The following is a 20,655-nucleotide window of genomic DNA, read 5'->3' as shown; positions in this document are numbered from 1 at the left end:
CATTTCTATGTCTGTTTTGTTTGTGTATAAAAAATACTTTGACTTTCATCACGGATCCTGTGTTTGACTTTCTCGTTTGTGTTAAAACTTGAAGCTTTTATTTTGAAGACCGATCGGAAGGAGCGTCTGCACGTGACCAGAAGTGATTTTATCACAGCAGCGGCGATGTAAATAGAGCTTCGCGTCCTTCTGTTTTTCTATTTTACCTCATTCTTAGTAAGTCCTGAAACCCGTGTGCCAAATCAAAGTGTCTTAAATGACTTTTTGTTTTTCCGCCTTTTTGATAAACAATTTATTACAGTTATTTTCAGCGAATAATTGGTTCCAAACCACCGACGTTAGCTTAGCATGTTAGCTGACCGGAGAAACACAGCGAGTCAGAAAGACATTTTGACGGAGGAGGCTGTATTTGTGACGGACTTTATGGAGACAAAGCTGCTGCTGAGTTTGTGAAAATGTCTGAAGTCCAGAAGCTGAAAGAGTTGGTGGATGAAGAACCAGGCAGTCCAGCTGAAGAGAAGCCATCATCTCACCCTGAAGGTAATGTCCCATCTGTTAAAGTCATTATAATAACAGAGCTGCAGCTTATTGTTACTATGAACTATAACATTAATATGGTCAAATTAATATTCCATGTTTACATTAACAGCACAGTACTGCCAGGTACTTCAGTGTGACCAGTAATGTTTTTAAAACCAGTCTTTCAAATCTCACACCAAAATACAGAAAATACAATATCTTAACAGACTCAGATAGATGTATGGGTATCTTTACAGCTCATTGAAATAATACTTATTTTCTTGTTATTCAGGTAAACGTACATGTTTATTATACATCTGCATGCCTTTAGTATGTGTTAGGTAAAACAAAATGTTGTGAAAACAAAGGATTTGCCGTTTATTTTACAAAGATTTGCTAAAATAGCATGAACAGGTTTGTTGGTACTCTTAAAAAGGCTTAACTGTTTCATTAGTCATGATTAAAACTAAGTGTTTTACCTTAATCAGTATCACCGGTGCCTTCAGCCAGTTTAAAGGGAACAAACAGCCTCTGGGTAGTTTGGTATTGTTGTGTGATCTGATCATTGAACATGGAGCAGAGAAAGCAAAAGAGTCAGAAGTGTGACTTAACTGGTCTGCGTTTCTGTTTCCTTCAGGTGTCCAGAAGGTGCTTGTGGTCAAAGAGGAGTTTTCTTCTGAGAACTGGAGTCCCAGCCTGGATCAGGAGGACCAGAAGCCCCTGCAGATCAAAGAAGAACAGGAGGACAGTAATATCATAGAGTTCACCTTCAGTCCTGCCCCTGTGAAGAGTGAGGATGACGAAGAGAACCCTCAGTCCTCTGAGCTTCATCTCAATCAGGAGGAGGAGAACAGAGACTCTGTGGAACCAGAACCACATTGGTGTTTACAATCAGGCATGGAGGACAAGACTTCAGAGTCTTCAGAGACAGATGTCAGCGATGGAAACTGGGAGGAGAGCGGTGGACCTCAGCCAGGTTTACACTCTCTAACAAATATTGAAGTTCTTGATTTTGATATGACACATGACGCTGAGGCAAAGTTACACAGCTGCACTGCATGTGGCAAAACGTTTGAATACAAGTCACGTCTGTTAAAACACAGCAGAATCCACACAGGAGAAAAACCTTTCAGCTGCTCTGTTTGTAAAGCTACTTTTACCTGGAAACACTCGTTCGTGCAACACATGAGGATCCACACAGGAGAGAAACCTTTCAGCTGCTCCATCTGTAGTCAGCGCTTCAGTCGGAGGGAAGGTTTAACTCGCCACATGAGACGTCACACTGGAGGCAAACCTTACGTCTGCTCCGTCTGTAACGAAGCTTTTACGTGGAAACAGAACTTAGTGGAGCACACGAAAATCCACTCGACAGGGGAGACATTCAGGTGCTCCGTTTGTAAAGCAGATTTTAAAAAGAAACAATCGCTGCTGGAACACAAAAGAACTCACAGAGAAGAAAAATCATTCATCTGTTCTGTTTGCGAGGCCACTTTTAGAGAAAAGCACAATTTAGTGCAACACATGCGGATCCACACAGGAGAGAAGCCTTTCAGCTGCTCCGTCTGCGAAGCTTCTTTCACACGGAAACACTCGTTTGAGCAGCACATGAGGATCCACACGGGAGAAAAACCTTTCAACTGCTCGTTTTGTGGTCTAAATTTTAGTAGGAAGAAAAATTTACTGCGTCACATGAGATGTCACACTGGAGGCAAACCTTACGTCTGCTCCGTCTGTAACGAAGCTTTTACATGGAAACAGAACTTAGTGGAGCACACGAAAATCCACTCGACAGGGGAGACATTCAGGTGCTCCGTTTGTAAAGCAGATTTTGAGAAGAAACCGTCGCTGCTGGATCACAAAAAAACTCACAAAGCAGAAAAATCTTCCATCTGTTCCGTCTGCGGGGCCGCCTTCAGAGAAAAGCACAATTTAGTGCAACACATGAGGATCCACACAGGAGAGAAGCCTTTCAGCTGCTCCGTCTGCGAAGCGTCTTTTACACGGAAACACTCCTTCGATCAGCACATGAGGATCCACACGGGAGAAAAACCCTTCAGCTGCTCGATTTGTGGTCTGAACTTCACCAGACAGAAAAATTTAATGCGCCACATGAGATGTCACACCGAGGGAAAACCGTACAACTGCTCCATTTGTAATAAAGCCTTTAAGAGGCAAGACGCGTTAGTGGAGCACACGAAAAGGCACGCGGCAGGAAAAACCTTCAGCTGCTCTGTTTGTAAAGCAGATTTCAGAACAAAACACAATTTACTGCAACACGCGAGGATTCACTCAGGGGAGAAACCTTTCAGCTGCTCTGAGGTCAGAACGTCAGAACCAGAGAAGGTCTAACTGGTTCCACCAAATGCCACGATGGAGACAACCTAAATATTTAAAACCGTATAAATTTATTCTTTTGTGAAACTCAAAACAATCTACAGGAAAGAAACAACATTCAGTTCAGTTATAAGGCAGCACACACAGATCCATCCTCTGTAGTCAAAACTTCAGCAGTGTTGCATTTATCACACAGGAATATTTACAAAAGACAAAACCTTTTAACCTATAAAGCACAATTTATTGTATTTGGCTCACACATCTATAGGTTTTATTTGAGTTAGTCCATTGAGACAACAGTACCTGTAACCTTCTTCACTCTCCACCTTCATTAAACCACCTGAATTTACAAATATCACATGATATATACAGTTAGATTTTCTCCAAGAGTTATACTGTTTTTAAGAAAAATCTTCCATCAGTGATTTGTTACGTAAAAAGCAGTTTTTAAACTATGTGTTTCGTTACAGCTCAGAGAATATGAGCAGCGCTGAGCAGGCGGCTCGGGGTCTGTTATGTTTTGAATGTTCTCATCGGTCAGAATGATGATTGTTCTCATTTTATTAAGAGATGAACTTTTCCCCAAACATGTAGAGTGATAAAATGGACATTTTGGTCTTTTTAAAAAAGAAGAAAGGAAATAAAAAACAATATCAAATATACTGTAAATAAAAAAAAAGAAGTTTAAATAATGTCTTTATGTTAAAGGTGTTGGTACAAAAAGGAACTTTTAGCTTCTGGGATTTTCACTTGAAATTATGATGAGGGTAAACTATAATCCTGATATTTTTTTATTGTTGGCAGCATGATCACTTACGGTTAGGGTTGTGCATTTCTGGTTTGTTGCCAACAGTACGCACCTTGATGCTCTGCAGTGATCTGAAGAATGAAAGCAGCAAAACCAGTTCGACACGAACTCTCAGTTATGTGAGTTATGTGTGTGAGTCAGTGTGAGTTTTTCTTCCATGCAGTACAAAATGACAAAGCAAAAGAATAATCCTTTATAATTCTCTGAGATTTTCATGTTGTTTCATTGCTGGGGCAAGCTGAGTTTTGTTGTAAAATGTAGAAAAATGCCAAAACAGCTCACAACAATGAATGTTATATCATTAGCAGTAAATTTTAGTAATGGTTGGGTATAAAAACAGCTACATGCTTAAGAGTTGCAGTAAAAGGTATTTAAATGTTGTGACTGATTGGAAGGTTCAGTGTAAATTCACTCTCTGTGTTTCCTGTTCGGTTTCTGCTTGTAAACTTAATAAACCTGGTTCTTTGCTGCAGTTCTCCTGTGTCGTTAATCAAAGATTCACTGGGGTTTTTTTTTAGAATAAGACTTTTTATTTTCCACTATAAACAAACCTCTGTTCTACAGAAGTCTAATCATCAGAACAAAAAAAAAATTCTAGTTCTGATTTAGTTGCTTCATGATTTCACTCTTTGTTTTAAGGGAGATTGGAAAGAAAAAAGGAGATGGCAGATGAAATATTAAACACTGTAAAGTGGAAAAAGCATCAGACTGACAGGACAGGTATCCGTTTATCACGGTTCAAAGGCAAAGCTTGTCACACAGTAGGAACAGAAACTCAAACATAAGTGAATAGATGTTAAACAGATAAATGTTGCAACAAACTAGGATATAATTCAAATGTTCAAATTTAATAGATCTGCTGCAAACAATAACAAATATAAAGTTGATTTATAATTATTTAAATAACTCTTATGAAATTAAAAGTTTCAAAGCCTTCACCATGTTTCAGACTCTAACGGTTCTGATTTCCAACTAACTTTATAAAAATAGCAATAAATATCCGTACAGTTTTTTGGAACTTTTATTTTGAAGCCCAATCGGAAGTAGTGGCATATCAACGGAAGTGCTTTACTTGTAGCGTCACCTGCTCATATAAACAGTCCTTTAAGCTTTAGACTGTTGAAATCATCTGAGCCTCTGTATCCAGTAAAGGCTTTTGAAAGTATTTGGTCTTGCTCAACATGTTTCTGAAAAAAATAAAATAAAAATTTGGACTAACCTCCAAGTAGCTGCAGAGCTACCGATGTTAGCTTAGCATGCTAGCTGCAGACAGACAGGATGGAACCAGGAGACACTTGGATGGAGAGCAGGTCAAGTTTGTGACAAGTTGATGTCGGGAAACAGGAGCGAAAATGTCCGAAATCCAGAAGCTGATCGCGTTAAAGACGCAGAAATTTAATGCTGCTGATGAATCAGTCAACAATAAAGGTAATCAAGTTTTTTCTTATGTGCATTTTGCTGCCCTGCTGTCATTTCAACCTAAGTTACTATTTTTGTTTATTGATGACACACACGTAGAGTGAATGTTTAATAAATTAAACTATATTTTAGGATTATATAGTCTTCACTTTATTGCCCACGGGATCAAAGACTAAACATAGTCATGAGATAGAAGAGAAATGATGCAGGCCTACTTAAACCCAGGTTTGGTAAATCCATATTAGTTAAAATAATATACAGGTGTTTCCTTGTGTTTACAAATTAAAATAAAATGGCCATTATTCTTTTGTAAATTCAAAGGTTTTATGTCAATTAATAACACATTTATGCCTAATGGATGCTGACTAAGGTGATGCACAGCAAAAGTAAATAAGTAAAAATAGTTAAAGTTAAGCCCTTAAAACAATTTTAGAATAAAAATTGAACCAAAGCTCTAACAGGTAACTGAAATGCATGTTGAGCCATGGAGATAGTTCAGTTTGTTTAGCACAAAAATACACAAATATAACTGTAAAGTAAACAAAATGCGGGAAGAGATGAAAAACCTGAAGAGTTTTTATGATGCCCAATTATATGTGTTTTAATAAGGAACAAATAGTATGATATAGTCATAGAGATACTGTTTGACTTTTGGCTATATTACTTAATTTAACTGTCTGCCTCTGCTATTTATGTTTATATATACACCATTTATGGTTTTGCAGTAATGTTTTTAAATCAGTATAAAATAGTGACTAAATCACAGCTCATTAAAACATCATGTTTACCAACAAACAGTATTGATTGTGTTACTGTGGCGAGTTGGATAAAATGTTGTATTAATAAGGAGCTGATGAGTTTCTTTTTAAACCTGTGTTTCTGTTTCCTGCAGACGTCCAGCAGCTGTTGGTGGTCAAAGAGGAGTTTCCTCCTGAGCAGCAGAACTGGAGTCCCGGTCTGGACCAGGAGGACCAGAAGCCCCCGCAGATTAAAGAGGAAGAGGAGGAGGCCGACATCACGGAGTTCATATTCTGTCCTGTGAAGAGTGAAGATGATGAGGAGAAACCTCAGCCCTCAGAGCTTCATCACAGCCAAACTGAAGAGATGAATGTCTTTGTAGAAGGACCAGGTTCAGATCCACATTTACAATCGCACAGCGAGAGCAACATTTCAGATGCTTCAGAGACTGATGTCAGTGATGGGAACTGGGAGGAGAGCAGCGAACCAATGTCAGATTTAAACTCCTGTGATGTAAAATGTGACGCTAATAAGACTCTGCACACCTGCAGTGATTGTGGTAAAACATTCAATCGCAGGGGATGTCTTTTAGGACACCAGAGAATCCACACAGGAGAAAAACCTTTCAGCTGCTCAGTCTGTAATGCAGCTTTCACGTGGAAAAACTCTTACTTGGAGCACACAAGAATCCACACAGGAGAAAGACCTTTCAGCTGCTCTTTTTGTGACGCAACTTTCAAAAGAAAATTCACTTTGGTGCAACACTTGAGAACTCATACAGGGGAGAAGCCTTTCAGCTGCTCCGTCTGCGGTCAAAGCTACAGACACAGTGTAGGCCTCAGCCGTCACATGAGGAGCCACACGGGAGAAAAGCCGTACGCCTGCTCTGTCTGCGAGGCCACTTTCAAATGGAAAAACGCTCTTGTGGAACACATGAGAATCCACACGGGGGAAAAACCTTTCAGCTGCTCCGTTTGCACAGCAGCCTTTAGGAGGAAACAGGACTTTGTGAACCACACAAGGGTCCACAGTGGAGAAAAGGCTTTCAGCTGTTCAGTTTGTGGCCAAGGCTTCAGTAAAACCATTTATTTAGCTTCTCACATGAAATGTCACGACGGACAGGAACCATTCAGCTGCACCGTTTGATGGGACACAGAAGAAACTCACCTGCAAAAGATGAAGATCTTTTCAGCTTTAAGAGTGGAAGGCTGCTCTATCCCTGAGGTTTTATAACAGCACAGTGAAGCAGTTAAAGCAGTAAATGAGGCTAAAATATAACTTTAGTAAGATGTTAAATGAAGCAGCTTGATGTTTGTGCACACTGTCACATTATGCTTGTATACAAAACATATTTTATTGGAAGTCAAATTACCAAGGATCCTGTCCACCTGATTTATTTCTTTATTGTAACTCTGTACCTGGTGATTCAGTTTCTGCATCATTGATAAATGTGAATTGTGAAGTAATAACTCTGTTAAAATAAATACAATCTCTAAGTTATTGAACTACTCTAAGAAAAGGTTCAGGTTACTTTATTTGTGCCTGTAGGTGAATTTGTTCTGCAGCAAAACATCACGTAAAATTCAGCATGCGTTCACAACAACAGCAACATAACAAACATATTAATTTAAATAAACTTAAGAACACAATGAACTCTGAAAAAGAAACATTTAATTTATTTATTATCTATACAAAGACAAAAAGTTTACAGAGTTCAAAACTTCAAAAGGAGTAGCATTTTAGTTAAATTATATTCAGTTAAGAGAATTATTACTGCATGATTCTGCAAAACATTTCAGTGTTTTTTATTCAATTACACACTTACAGCTCTAATAAATATTTAGTCTGCATCTACAACACCAGATATATTCTCACTCCGCCTTTAGAGATTTATAAAATGTTATTTACTTTGTTTTCAGATGTATTTAAAGTCCTCCATCCTGAACATTTCATGCGGAAGGAAGAGGAAAATTTCTGCACTTTGATTGGATGGTATGACGTCACGTGATTGACGCTGTCCAATCAGATTTAAGCAAGAAAATTTTGTTGTTCATCATTATTAGCTGTTAGTTTCAGGCTAACCATCGACGTCAAATAAATGACTTCTTTAGCTGCTAAAAATGTTTAAAAACATGTTTTCAAGCATTGACCAAGATTATCGATATTGTTGACGAACTCCTCTATTTAAAGTTAAGAAAAACTGTCTTTTGTTTTTTAATTATTCTTAATTTACTGAAGTGATGGTTCTCTTTACATAAGCTCCCCCTGCTGGCGAGTTCTGGTATTACAGTTTGCAATAAAATCTACCCAATAATATAATATAATATAATATAATATAATATAATATAATATAATATAATATATAAAGTTTGGCTTTTTAGGTAAATTTCTTACATCTTTTAGGAAGTCATGTTCATTTTATCTTTTTTAAACCCTTTTTTTAGTGTCTTGGTTTTATTCCTTTTAATATTTTAGAATCCATGTTTTTATAATTCAAAGCTTTTATAATTTTACACCTACCTAGTGTTTCCTCAGTTCCTTCAGGCTCTGCTTCTTACAGTCACCCTTTTATGACTTACTGCTTGTTTCTTTTCTTTTCATTAGTTTTTTATCTGCTGTAAAAAAGTGCTTTATAAATAAAGTTTTGTTTGAGCTGATAATATAACTTCCTGTCTCACCTGAAGAGACAGGAAGATCTGAGCCAGCCTACATCCACAAAAAGATCAACCTACCTGCAGGTTTTTAAAACTGCGTGCTAGTGGAGCAAGAAATAATCAAGAAAAAAAGGAAACAATGAAAAGATCAAATAAAACATCACAACTGACAACAAGTGATAAACAAACCCAAAGAGCAAATTAACAAGTTTGGATAACAGTTTTACTGTAAGGAAATCTTCAGACTTGCAAGAACAATTAAAGGAACATTTCTCAAAAACAGTTTGGATTTTCTTCACAATAGAAAATATAACAAGCTAACAAAACTTTGAAAGGAAACTTAGCAAATTAAAAACTATTTTATCAGTTAAATAAAACTTACATTTAAATTAGTGTTATGTGGGGTGACAGCTCTGCAGACTGGAGCTTTTTGACGCATTCTCAGACGTTAATCTGTTCCTATTTTACTCACCAAACAACTTTAGTGACATTTAATAAGCTGAAGTAAATATCTGCATGAATGAAAGAAAATCCTGAGGTTTGCCTATGAAAAGAAAACATTTAAACGTGATGTTTGTCCTGCTTGTTGTGACTAATGTGAAGGTTCTCGACGCTCACAGACTGAAAAGCTGCTGAAGGAGCACATGGAGAATGACCTGATGTGATTTAAGATGCTTACAGCTGAACAGATTGATGTTAAAGAATCTCCAGGGTTTGTTTTAGTCATTAGATCTTAGCTGTGAGTTCCCACATTTGGACACATGAGAGTTAAACACTAGCAGGACTTTTAAACGCATCAGGCTGACGTATCTGACGCACTGACGGTATCAGCTGATGAACATTTTCTCTCTCTACAGCTGCACCCCCCAGGAACAAGATCTGCTGCAAACTGATTATTTCAAGTCTTTTCTCCCGTGTGAAGCTGCATGTGTTCTTTAAAGTGACTCTTATGGGCAAAAGTTTTACTGCACTTATAGCATCTAAATGATTTTAATCCCAGGGCATCAGTCTGAGATTTGCTCATCTGTTCAGCTGCCTCTCTGACACACTGGTGGTTTTTGAGCTGATAAAGCCAGTTGAATCTCTGGTCACAAGTGCTGCAGCCGAACAGTTTCTCTCCGGTGTGGCGCGCCATGTGATGCCTCAGATGCACCTTCTGAACAAACCTTTTGCTACAAAACGTGCAGCTGAAGGGCTTCTCTCCTGTGTGGATTCTCATGTGTGTCTTCAGGTTGGAGTTTTGGCTGAATCTTTTCCCGCACACGGAGCAGCAGAATGGTCTCTCGCTCCAACTACGGCCTCTGGTTTTAAGAAAGTCTGAATGTGGCTGAGGAGCCATTGAAGACTTGAGGTCACATCTGGGTTTTGTTTCAGCGTCTGAGGGGGGTGTAATTTTGTTGTCTGGTTGGGATTCTTGTCCACAGTCCTGTCTTTTCTCAATTTGGCTGCAATAAAAGTATTGATCCTCCTCATTTTTTACAGAGACGGGATGAAACTGTGTGACTGCGGCCTCCTGCGGGGATGGAAGCTGCTCGTGTTCCTCTTTAACGTGTGAAGACTCGGTGTCCTCCTGCTCCGACCTGGAGGTCCAGTTCTGCTGCTCGGGCAAAAACTCTTCTTTCCTTACATCTAATTTACAGACATCTGGAGGTAAAACACAGACAGACAACAAATATTGTTGAGAAGAAGGATAATATTGACAACATTTTTAGAATTTATGCTGATGAATCTAACAAGGTTGAGTCAGGTCCTCTGGACGGGTCCTTCTGGGTTGATACGTTTTGTCTTTTATCCAAAAGATTTCTTTAGTCTGAGGAGCTGCAAGCAAACTCAGCCTCAGACTGAAGAAGTAGCTGAGGTCTTTCAAATATTGTTTTTGTAGTTTTGGTTTGGGATTTAATCTTTTGTCCTCCACATGTCCAGTCTACTAAGACCTTTTAATGACAAACTGTGAGAGGCAAGGACTGGACAAAAGGAAATGGAAAAAGATGCCAAAGCTCGAAGAAAAACGAGGAAAAATCTACAAACAGCCTGGGTAACTGCAGCTAAAGATCACTTAAACAAATTCAAAGAAAATCTGTCTCATTGGAAGCAAAATTTAAAAACAAATGCAAGCTAAAAAAAACTAGTTGTGGCTGAAAACTTTTGCAGAGATCGACCACCTTCAAACAGTTTCTGATTTAACCTAATATTTGGATTTTCATAAAGACACATTTGAGAAAGTGAAGCTTTATTTACTGCATGTAATGCTGTACTAAGTTTGAATGGTTATAATGTTCATTTTGATTGCAATGAACTTCTGCTTGATGGAAAAGCAAACTAGAGATTTTCACAAAGTTTCAAAAAGTCAAAATCAACAAATTGAAAATCTGAAAATGAAAAATGAAAATCAGCCAGTATGTCTACAAAATGTCAGGGTTGACTATCACTACATGTCACTATCATAAACACAGTAAAGATTCATAAACTTCAATTATCGTCTCTCACTGATATGTTAAAATCTAATTGGAGTCTTTTTTTTGACAATAATCTGAGATTATTTTAATTTTAAGATTAAACAATGATCTAGCCTGTTTGAAATTCAATTTAAAAGTAGTTTGAAATAAAAACAACATTGACAGTAAGCTCAATTTTAAAGAAAACAAAATAAGTTAAAGCTTTTATTTTGAAGGCCAGCTGCGGGTAAACATCCGGTCTGAGGCGGAATGACCGTTAATTGCTAATTAATCGGTAAAAACATTCGACTTCTAAGGTTTAAATTGATATTTCTGCAAAGCAAAGCCCCACACTGGAGCAGTTCTGGTTCCGGGGAGGCAGACACGGAGACACCGACCCGCTCCGGTTCTCCTGGGCTCCAGCCGAGCCTCCGGCAGGCTGCGCCGCCGCTCCACCTCCTCCTCCAGCTCCGTCATGGCGCCTTCGAACAGGCCGCAGATCTCCTCCGCCGCCGCGGCCAGCCGCTGCTTCACCAGCTCCGTCAGCACCCGAGCTCTGGACATCCTTCCCCCGGGCCAGGTGCCTCCTGCAGCCGCCTCTTCCTGCTCCGTCACACGGCCGCAGCAGCCCCTCCCTCCCGGCTGCCCGGAGCCTCCGCCTTTTAACCAAACTCCAACTAAATGTGACATTTTAACATCTGGACAAAGTTTCTCAGATAAATACTCACCCTGCAGCTCATACTTAATCATAAAAAGGAAAAAAAAAAATACTTCCCACCACTGCAGCTCATTAAAGTCTTAATTAGTTGTGATGGAGATAATTCAGCTTAATGTTTTTATACAATATTTATGCTGAAGTGGTTAAAAACACTCACAATGTGAAGAAGTTAAAAACAGCAAGTATGATGAAGTAAATGTCAAAGAGAATAATGCTTTTGAAGGAACTGAAGAGATTTCTATTCGGGGCTGATCGGGGATCTGTCTCTGTTGAAAATAAAACCTAAAACTGACACCCCCTCAGTTTTCATATTTGATGCATTTAAAGGTGATTTTACTAATAAAAGAAAACAGTCACCAGTGTCTGACTGATTAATTAATCACATTCTTTGTGAATGATTTAAGCTCTTTATTCTTCTGTTGTGTTGCATTAACAAACTCACAGACATATTTTACTGCCATTTATTTAACATCACAATAATTAATTTATGTCAGAAAACCAAATTCACCAAACAGGACAGTTATCACTCAACACTCTTCTTGCTGTTGCATAAAGCTGCACCTTTTCTGCTCTGCAAACAAACATTAATGAACAGACTCCATTAACTTTTTTATGAAAAGTTTAATTTTTATAAGTTCAAATTAGGTTAGATGTTCATCAGGAACCAATCCTGCTTGATTATTTTTACTGGCATCAATAACGGATATAAAACAATCACAGAGTGTGCTGAAGTAATCATGATATAAACATTTATAAATAACTTGTCATGGAAATTACTTACTAGACATTAAAATGAAACATTTTGCCTTGTTATTGTCGACAAATACAGAAAAGTTTATTAATTTAAGTGTTTTTTTTCACTGAGCCTGCAAAATATTTACAGAAATATAATGTAAATACAATAAAGATAACATTAAATAATTTTTAACACTTTTATCTGCTTTTAAATGCTCTGAATAATGAAATCTTACAGACATACAACACTTCTTTCATCGTTTTGTTTTAATTCAAAGAGCCGAACAATGGCGCCACCTACAGGTCAGTTTATGAATTACAACACGTCTCTGCTACAGACAAGTTACTTCTAAAATAAACTTTATTTTTTAATGATTTCTGACAAACAATGAGGATTACAGGTGTGATGAAGTCTAAAGCTGTTCCTCAACAGTCTGCAGCGATGTGTGTAAAAATAAATTGATCCGATTCATTTAAATCAGATCTTCAGCAGTCTGCGTTGGGCCTGTCTGTAAATCACCAAGTCACTGGAGTCATGCAGCTTTATGAAGAATCTTTATTAACAAAAATAAATTAATTTGAAGGACAAACACACAGAACATTAAAACAAAAAACACAGAGACAGAGTCAGGACTACAGGACAGCGAGCACCTTTATCTTTGTGAGGACAGTCGGTCTGTTTAAAGAGTTCAGACGTGATTTTAGGTCTTATGTCCTCACAACTATAAAGACAATCAGTGTGAGGGTTTAATAGCAGCGCAGGAAGAAGGTGTTGCAGGCCGTTCCTCTCAGACAGTCGCAGAGCCGACCGATCCGAGGTCCATGTTTCATTGCACAGCGCTCACCGACGTCACACTGAGGGGACAGAAATGGACTTTTATTTATTAAAGGTAAACTAAATCGCCATGGAATCTATGAAAAATCATAAAAAGAACCTTTTTTTTAAAATAAATCTTTTCTTTTCAGGTAACATTGAACTGTCCTGTTGAGATGTCCTAATGTCCAGCTGGACAGGAACAAAAAGTACTACACATTAATTAATAATAATCTAATATAAAATATAAAAAGTCTTCTTTTTCATGGAGATTGTCACAACTAAAAACAATTTGTTTCTAAACATCTGTGCTCATTTCCAAAACGCCGGACAAGGGATTTGATTTTAAATTTATATTTTACAGACTTTCTGTCTTTGAATGTGAAAATTATTCTTAAGAGTTATTTTTGTTGTGTTTAAATGATTAATTTTAGTTAATGTCTTGCTCACGTTGACGTTTTTAAGTTTTATACTGTGATAACTTTATAAAAAGTGACACAAAACATAAACTTTCCTCATTAACTCCAGTCAGTGTTGTTTCCTTTTCTGCTCAAAGACGTCTTTGTCCTCTTCATCTTTCATTAGGAGACGTTAATATTACTGATATTAGTACTGATGGGGACATCGTCAGGTTTGTCAGATGTGTTCTCACCCGCGGGATCACGCTGGCTTTCTTCTCCACGGAGAGACCGACTCTGCTGTCAGCTTCGTCCAGGAAACCCTGCAGAGCTTCAGCCTGGACACCAGAGACACAGAGACACAGGGACACAGGGACACTGTCAGTACTTCAACCTGACACGCAGAGACACAGAGACACAGGGACACAGACAAAGGGACACAGGGACACTGTCAGTACTACAAACCAACAGGCAGAGACACAGAGACACAGAGACACTATCAGTACTACAAGACAACATGCAGAGACATAGAGACACAGAGACACAGAGACAAAGGGACACAGGGACACTGTTAGTACTACAAATTGACATGCAGAGACACAAATACTCTGTCAGTATTACAAAACACCACACGTAGGTACAAATACACAGTCAGTACCACAAAGTAACACTCAGAGACACAGAGACACTGTCAGTACTACAACCTGACACACAGAGACACGCAGAGACAGAGACACAGGGACACTGAGGCACAGTCAGTACCACAAAGTAACACTCAGAGACACAACAAGGCTCTGATCTCACCTGTCAGTCTCAGGTGAAATGATCAAAACTGGACGTCTTTAAAGTAACACCAACTTACAGTTTGGTAGCAATACATAATACTACTCAGTACATACCAGGTACTTACTGGATACCCAATATGTACCATGTAGGTACCTCAAGGGACCAAGCTGTATTATGAAGTGACTTACTGGTTATGTAGTGGGTATGTATTATGTAGATACCAGGTATGTATCCTGCAAGTTCCAGATACATACCCAGAGTACCCAATAAATACAAAACAAAAGAATGTACTCTGTAAGTACCATTTCTGTACCAGATTCATACTTGGTACGTCCCCAGTAAGTACCTGGTACGCATGGGAACCAAACTTATTAGCCAGTATTTACCAGATATGTACTCGATACATACCTGGTAAATACTGGGTTAATATTAATAAATTATCATTCTTTCCCAGAACAAAAAGCAAATATATAAATTTTTAATACATCTGACATTAAATTCCAAATCATTTATATCTGAATAAATAAAATGACATCACGATCAACTAAAACCAAAAGATTTTTCTAATTTCTTCCTGAATGCAAATAATTCCAGTGTGTATTTATCGTTCATGTCGTTTTAATCTTATTAATGTGTGTAGATGTGAACTGTTAGTGATTTTTATTTGTTGTGTTAAAACCTTTCCAACAGCAGATCAGTTGATATTTTTAATCAGAAATAATAATTTTGTTATTTTCTCTCACACAGTCGCCCCGCAGCGACATTTTCATGACATTTACTGGCCTTCAAATTGAAATTTTAATCTAATTATTAACTGATAAACATCTGAGTTTCAGCTCTGAAGCTTGTTGGCAAACATGAGTCAGAAGAATCAACTAACAAGAACTTCACCTGAATTATACTTTATTATTATATTACAGATTATATTTAACTTTTAAAATGTTCAGACTGAACCTGATGTGAAAATATCAATTTTACTTAAACATTTAGTCCCTTTTTACAAATTCAGTTTGTAGTTTAGTCTCACTTTTTGTGCCTTATTTACTTTCTTGTATATTTTATCTTTAACCACCTTAGTTGTTGTTAGTTTTATGTTATCGTTTCATCACCTAATTCAGCTAACAATTGATTCATTTTCCCATCACATCCTGTTAGAATCCACAGAGTCGCCTTTTATCAGTAATAATTTGTATTTTTTTACATTATAGGTTTTTTTGACAGGATTATTTGCTTTAATTGTATATTTTATACAAATCAATTACCATTTTTGGTGCTAAAATGACATTTACAATAGAGTGTAAGCCTTTAAAGTTTATTTAGATCTCATTTATTTAATTACATTTTTTTGTTTTACGCTGCCTTGAATGTATGCATCTAAATTTACCAACTTAAAAGTTCTTTATTTAATTTTTGCAAGAATTTCAGTCATCTTTTAATGGTTTATTTATTTATTTAGTGACCTAAAGCTCTCTTTAAATGTTTAATGTTTTGATATATTCTATAAATTGATGATTTTGCTGCCTTAGATTTCTGAAATTATGCAGTAAATTTAAATTAAATTAAAATCTTACAGTCCAAACTCACTAATCATTTGTAAAAACATGCATCAAAACAAACAAGAAGCTCCCTAATAAATTTTCTATAAACACAAACAAGAACATTTCTACATTTAATCACATTTTACATTCAATATCATGCAATAAACTGGAAAATTTTTTAATTACAATGACTTTAACTTGTGTAAAAGTTGTGTAAATGTTTATAAAATGTCTTTTGAATTAAAAAATAAAAGCTCCAGGCTGAAGACTCACCAGTTCGTTGGCTGTGAGTCCGAAGACGGGCTCGTCCGGCACAGATGGCAGCTGGTTTTCAGACGACCTTTCACCCCGACAGACTGATGTCATCACAGTCAGGACGACGGACAGGTAGACGACCGCTCGCACGCTCTCCATCTCCAAAAACACGTCAAAAACCTAAAATCAACACTGGCACATTAAACTGCAGCTTCATGCAGTAAAAACAGCGTATAATTGTAAAATAAGGACATAAACTTACTTTTAATGAACAAAAAAATAAAAATTCAAATTTGTGCAAATTTGTATTCTTATCTTTTCCTTTTCTCTTCGTCTTTGACTTCAGGTTCAAGACTTCTTTTTTATTTCTCCTGCAGCTATTTTTCTTTCCTTCTTTAACTTTGCTTCTTCCTCCTGAGCTCTGGGTTCTCCCGCTCCTTCATTTATACCTCCTCCTCCTCCTCCTCCTCCTGTGATGCTGCTCGCTCAGATTATTCATGCATTCAGCTCATCAGATAAAGCGTGCGGACGTGTTGGCCTGTGATTGATGGTGTGCCTTTTGCTCACGTTAAACAGGCTGATGCTGAATGTTTACACAGAAATGCCTCGTGTTCAGAGGTCAGAGGTCAGACTGTCACAGCTGAAGGTGAGGAGGAACCGAGGGAGGAGAACCTTCCTCTGCAGGTGTTAAAACCATCTGTTTTATGACTTCAAGCTGCTTTAATAAGAGGAACTGTCATGTTTAAATCCACTTTTTGTTGCTGTGTTCCTGAAGTCATTTTATCTTTATTTATAGAAATATCAACCTTTTATGGCTCTTCTGATTCTCTTTTGGTTCTGTAGCTTTTTGGGGTCTCTAGTCTTTCTTTATTTGTCAATTTGAACCCTAATTTTGCACCTTAAATGCCACAGTTCCTCTGTAATTACCTGCTTTCTAAAAAATGATGCGGTCATAGTTGTGACTGGCTGAAGAAAAGCAGGAAAAACGCAGCAGAACGCATACAGTGAGCCTCTCGGGGGCTGGGGTCGGTCTAATACCTGGAAACAAGCAGAATGAGCTCAGCTGTTTCCACCTGCTTGTTAAACATCAGCAGCTTCATGTCACAGGTCAGAGGTCAGGAGCCCGAGGACTCCGTTTATCATCTCTGCATCGACGGCGCCACATCATGCGCTTGGTCGAGCTGACCTGAGGTCAGGTCCGAGCTGAAGGATGACGCAGGAGGGAAAGGCTCGTGCCCTTTTCGTCGCCTGATTTGCATCGTGCTGCGACCCGAAGCTCGCCTGGTTTGCTCTCTGCTTTCATCTCGGCTTTCATTAACGGCTAAATGTCATTCCACGGAGAAGCTCCTATCTGAGCTCAGCTGAGGCTGATGACACGCGCAGATCCATCTCATTTGAGAAAATATCTTACACTGTAAATAATCATTGAAAACTAAAACGACTAGAGAGTTATTGAAAGAGCGGAACGACGTCCTTTATTCTCGATTTGACGACAAACTGACTCCGATACTGAGCTTCCTGAGACACCCGGAGACTAAAAACACCATAAGTTTGTTTTCAGATATGTTACAACCTGAGGTCTATTCATGGGATTCCTGTTTGTTTGTGTTAATATGTGTGAGTGTGTTGCAGGTTTCTTTGGTGATTAATGTTGATTGATTACTGGAGGCAGCTGGCAGCCCTGTTTGTCCCCTCATAGTCTTGTGTTGTTCCATCGTTTTTTGTTTTTTTGTATGTTTTAGTGTGGTTTTGTTAAAGTAAAACATTTTTTTTAACAAATCACCGCATCTTTCACATCATTTGTTATGACTTTTGAGCCAAGTTGTAACAAACTGTGGGACCCTTTGACCTCTGACCTTTCATATCCCGGACCTGATACCAGTTTACTCACCAACAACTCAATGATGAAACACTTTAAAAATGTGTTAGCTGAGAAGGTTTGGACACAATATTGGAAGGATGAAAACCTGCCTGTTTATTTGTTCAAACTTTATCGTTATCTTCTTGCCTCACAAACAAAATCTCTGCTCTTCTCTTGTAAAAATGTTTATTCAGTTGCTGCAAATATCATGACAAAGTGTTAAAGTTTACAGTTTTTAAAAGATGTTCTCAGCCAGCTTATGAAACTCTAATTAATACAAAATGAGTTGCATCTTCCAGAAATTTAAAGTCATTAAATCAAACCATTTAACAAGAAATAAATTGATTATTTCAATCTATTTATCTTTTTAAGACCATGCTGGTTCATCAGTAAAACACAAAAATTAACGTTTAGGTCTTTTAGGTTCCAGATCAGATTTTAAAGGATATTTTTGTTGCTTTTATTCAACATATCAGCCACTCCACATTTTCATGGAGCTGTTCGGAGGCTTGTTGCTGCATTTCACAACTTTAGAACGAGTCAAAGAGCAATAAACAACAACAAAAACAAAAAAAAATGCTTTTTTGTTGCAGCTTTCAGCTCCATCGATTCACTAAATTAGGCCGCAGCAAAAGAAAACCCACCGAAGGCTTCGACGTATCGATCTCCTGCTGAGAAACGTCTTCAGCGCCGTTTAATCAGAAGCTGTGAGCTGCGTAACGAGCACCAAAACATTCAAGTGAATTAAAGCAACAAGCAGGAAAAACAAAACATTTAACACCAAGAAGTAATGAACCGCAAACAACAAATTTAGCTCAAAAATGCTACTTTACTAATAAAAAAATGCATTACTGAATGAAGAAATCAGCTTTAAATAATGAAAGATCGTTTAAAAACATATTAAACTCAGATTTAAAGTTTTTTATGAGAACAGATGACTTCATATTGAATCATAGTTTCTTATAAAGTCAGACTTTTCACATCACAAATCAGATAAATTGATGCCTTCAGTAAAACAAAGTTATAAGTTTCTTAATCTTTTACCAAGTAATTGATAAAAGGAACTAAATGTTTAGACATTTATAACAAGTTCTGCTTTTTATAAATCTGAAATCATGGATTTAGTTGTTTGTTTGTATGCAGAAGTGATTTTATTTACTTTTTATCCGGTCGCAGATCAACAGCAGCCTCATGGAAACTGGGCTGAATTTGTCACCGAGTTTTAAACCCACAGCTGAAGATAAATCTGCGCTCGCCGGTGGAGGCTGAAGCTGGCGTCACACGCGCTGTTTATTCAGGAGAAACCCGGGAGGAAGAGGGCGAGGCGACCTCCAGCCTCCGTCATCTTCAGAAGAAAAATGAGAGCCAGCGGCGGCAGATTCAGAATAAATCCAACAAACACGTTTACCAACTCTTAAAAACTAAAAGAAGTAACTTCTTTCTTCATCTTAAAACATGTTAATGAATCTCAATCTGTAAAGTATAGGACTGAGGAGGAACATGAGGCTCAGCACTCTGCGACGTTCTTTTGTTAAAGAAATGAAATAAAGCTTTAAGATGATTTAATTATAGGAACCCCGACAGGAATCTGCAGCGATCTCTGCTGAAGGTTATGTGATAGTTTGAAAGCAGGCTAGCTGTTCGCTCATTAATCCAGTCAGATTTAAAGTCTGTTTCTCCAAACTGAAGCTGTTCAAACAACAGGTAAGACATTTATTGTTTATAACCTGTCCACAGAACCCCACCCTGACGGCCTGGATGTCGGTAACCCTCATGCACCTTCTCATTATTTACAGTTTGTGTCACGTTTAAGAAGCAGCAAACTAATTTATTAATAGAAGAAATAAACAACAAAAAAATTACTTAAACAGAGGATCATAAGGAGCAGATTTTACTGTGGGTTAGGGTTAGGGTTTGGGTTTAGTGTTAGGGTTTAGGGTTTAGGCTTAGGGCTTAGGGGTAGGGTTTAGGGTTAGGGTTTAGGGTTAGGGTTAGGGGTGGGGTTAGGGTTTAGGGTTTAGGGTAGGGTTTAGGGTTTAGGGTTAGGTGTAGGGTTAGGTGTAGGGTTTAGGGTTTAGGGTTTAGGGTTTAGGGGTAGGGTAGGGTTTAGGGGTAGGGTTTAGGGGTAGGGTTTAGGGTTAGGTGTAGGGTTAGGGTTTAGGGTTTAGGGTTTAGGGTTAGGGTTTAGGGTTTAGGGCTTAAAGGTAGGGTTTAGGGTTAGGGTTTAGGGTTTAGGGTTTAGGGTTAGGGTTCAGGGGTAGGGTTTAGGGGTAGGGTTTATTGTTTAGGGTTAGGGATTAGGGTTTAGGGGTAGGGTTGAGGGGTAGGGTTTAGGGGTAGGGTTTAGGGGTTAGGGGTTAGGGTTAGGGCTTAAAGGTAGGGTTTAGGGTTTAGGTTTAGGGTTAGGGTTTAGGGTTTAGGGTTTAGGGTTTAGGGTTTAGGGTTAGGGTTTAGGGTTAGGGTAGGGTTTAGGGGCAGGGTTTAGGGTTTAGGGTTAGGGTTCAGGGGTAGGGTTTAGGGGTAGGTTTTATTGTTTAGTGTTTAGGGTTAGGGGTTAGGGTTTAGGGTTTAGGGTTTAGGGGTAGGGTTTAGGGTTTAGGGGTAGGGTTTAGGGTTAGGGTAGGGTTTAGGGGTAGGGGTGGG

At 38.1% G+C, this 20,655-nt stretch overlaps 4 protein-coding genes across 4 annotated transcripts; 2 read left to right on the top strand and 2 right to left on the bottom strand.

Moving 5' to 3' along the window:
* The first annotated feature begins 127 nt into the window (after positions 1-127).
* LOC112451015 (gastrula zinc finger protein XlCGF26.1) lies at positions 128-4,135 on the top strand. Its single transcript, XM_025008935.2, has 2 exons — positions 128-540; positions 1,157-4,135. The coding sequence occupies exons 1-2, from the start codon at positions 456-458 to the stop codon at positions 2,866-2,868; spliced, it is 1,797 nt and encodes a 598-aa protein (XP_024864703.1). The 5' UTR covers positions 128-455; the 3' UTR covers positions 2,869-4,135.
* A 484-nt stretch (positions 4,136-4,619) lies between these two features.
* LOC112451016 (gastrula zinc finger protein XlCGF8.2DB-like) lies at positions 4,620-7,653 on the top strand. The gene is made up of 2 exons (XM_025008938.2): positions 4,620-5,089; positions 5,973-7,653. The coding sequence occupies exons 1-2, from the start codon at positions 5,014-5,016 to the stop codon at positions 6,962-6,964; spliced, it is 1,068 nt and encodes a 355-aa protein (XP_024864706.1). The 5' UTR covers positions 4,620-5,013; the 3' UTR covers positions 6,965-7,653.
* A 1,020-nt stretch (positions 7,654-8,673) lies between these two features.
* LOC108243938 (zinc finger protein 570) lies at positions 8,674-11,648 on the bottom strand. Its single transcript, XM_017429702.3, has 2 exons — positions 11,306-11,648; positions 8,674-10,116 (listed from the first exon to the last, which is right to left on the bottom strand). The coding sequence occupies exons 1-2, from the start codon at positions 11,595-11,597 to the stop codon at positions 9,371-9,373; spliced, it is 1,038 nt and encodes a 345-aa protein (XP_017285191.3). The 5' UTR covers positions 11,598-11,648; the 3' UTR covers positions 8,674-9,370.
* A 437-nt stretch (positions 11,649-12,085) lies between these two features.
* On the bottom strand, positions 12,086-16,516 carry cart4 (cocaine- and amphetamine-regulated transcript 4). Its single transcript, XM_017429707.3, has 4 exons — positions 16,414-16,516; positions 16,170-16,331; positions 13,827-13,910; positions 12,086-13,215 (listed from the first exon to the last, which is right to left on the bottom strand). The coding sequence occupies exons 2-4, from the start codon at positions 16,308-16,310 to the stop codon at positions 13,108-13,110; spliced, it is 333 nt and encodes a 110-aa protein (XP_017285196.1). The 5' UTR covers positions 16,311-16,331; positions 16,414-16,516; the 3' UTR covers positions 12,086-13,107.
* Positions 16,517-20,655: the final 4,139 nt, after the last annotated feature.

The sequence above is a fragment of the Kryptolebias marmoratus genome, linkage group LG5 (genome assembly GCF_001649575.2).
Source record: "Kryptolebias marmoratus isolate JLee-2015 linkage group LG5, ASM164957v2, whole genome shotgun sequence".
Classification (NCBI taxonomy): domain Eukaryota; kingdom Metazoa; phylum Chordata; class Actinopteri; order Cyprinodontiformes; family Rivulidae; genus Kryptolebias; species Kryptolebias marmoratus.
This window is presented reverse-complemented; position numbering and strand designations above follow the sequence as displayed.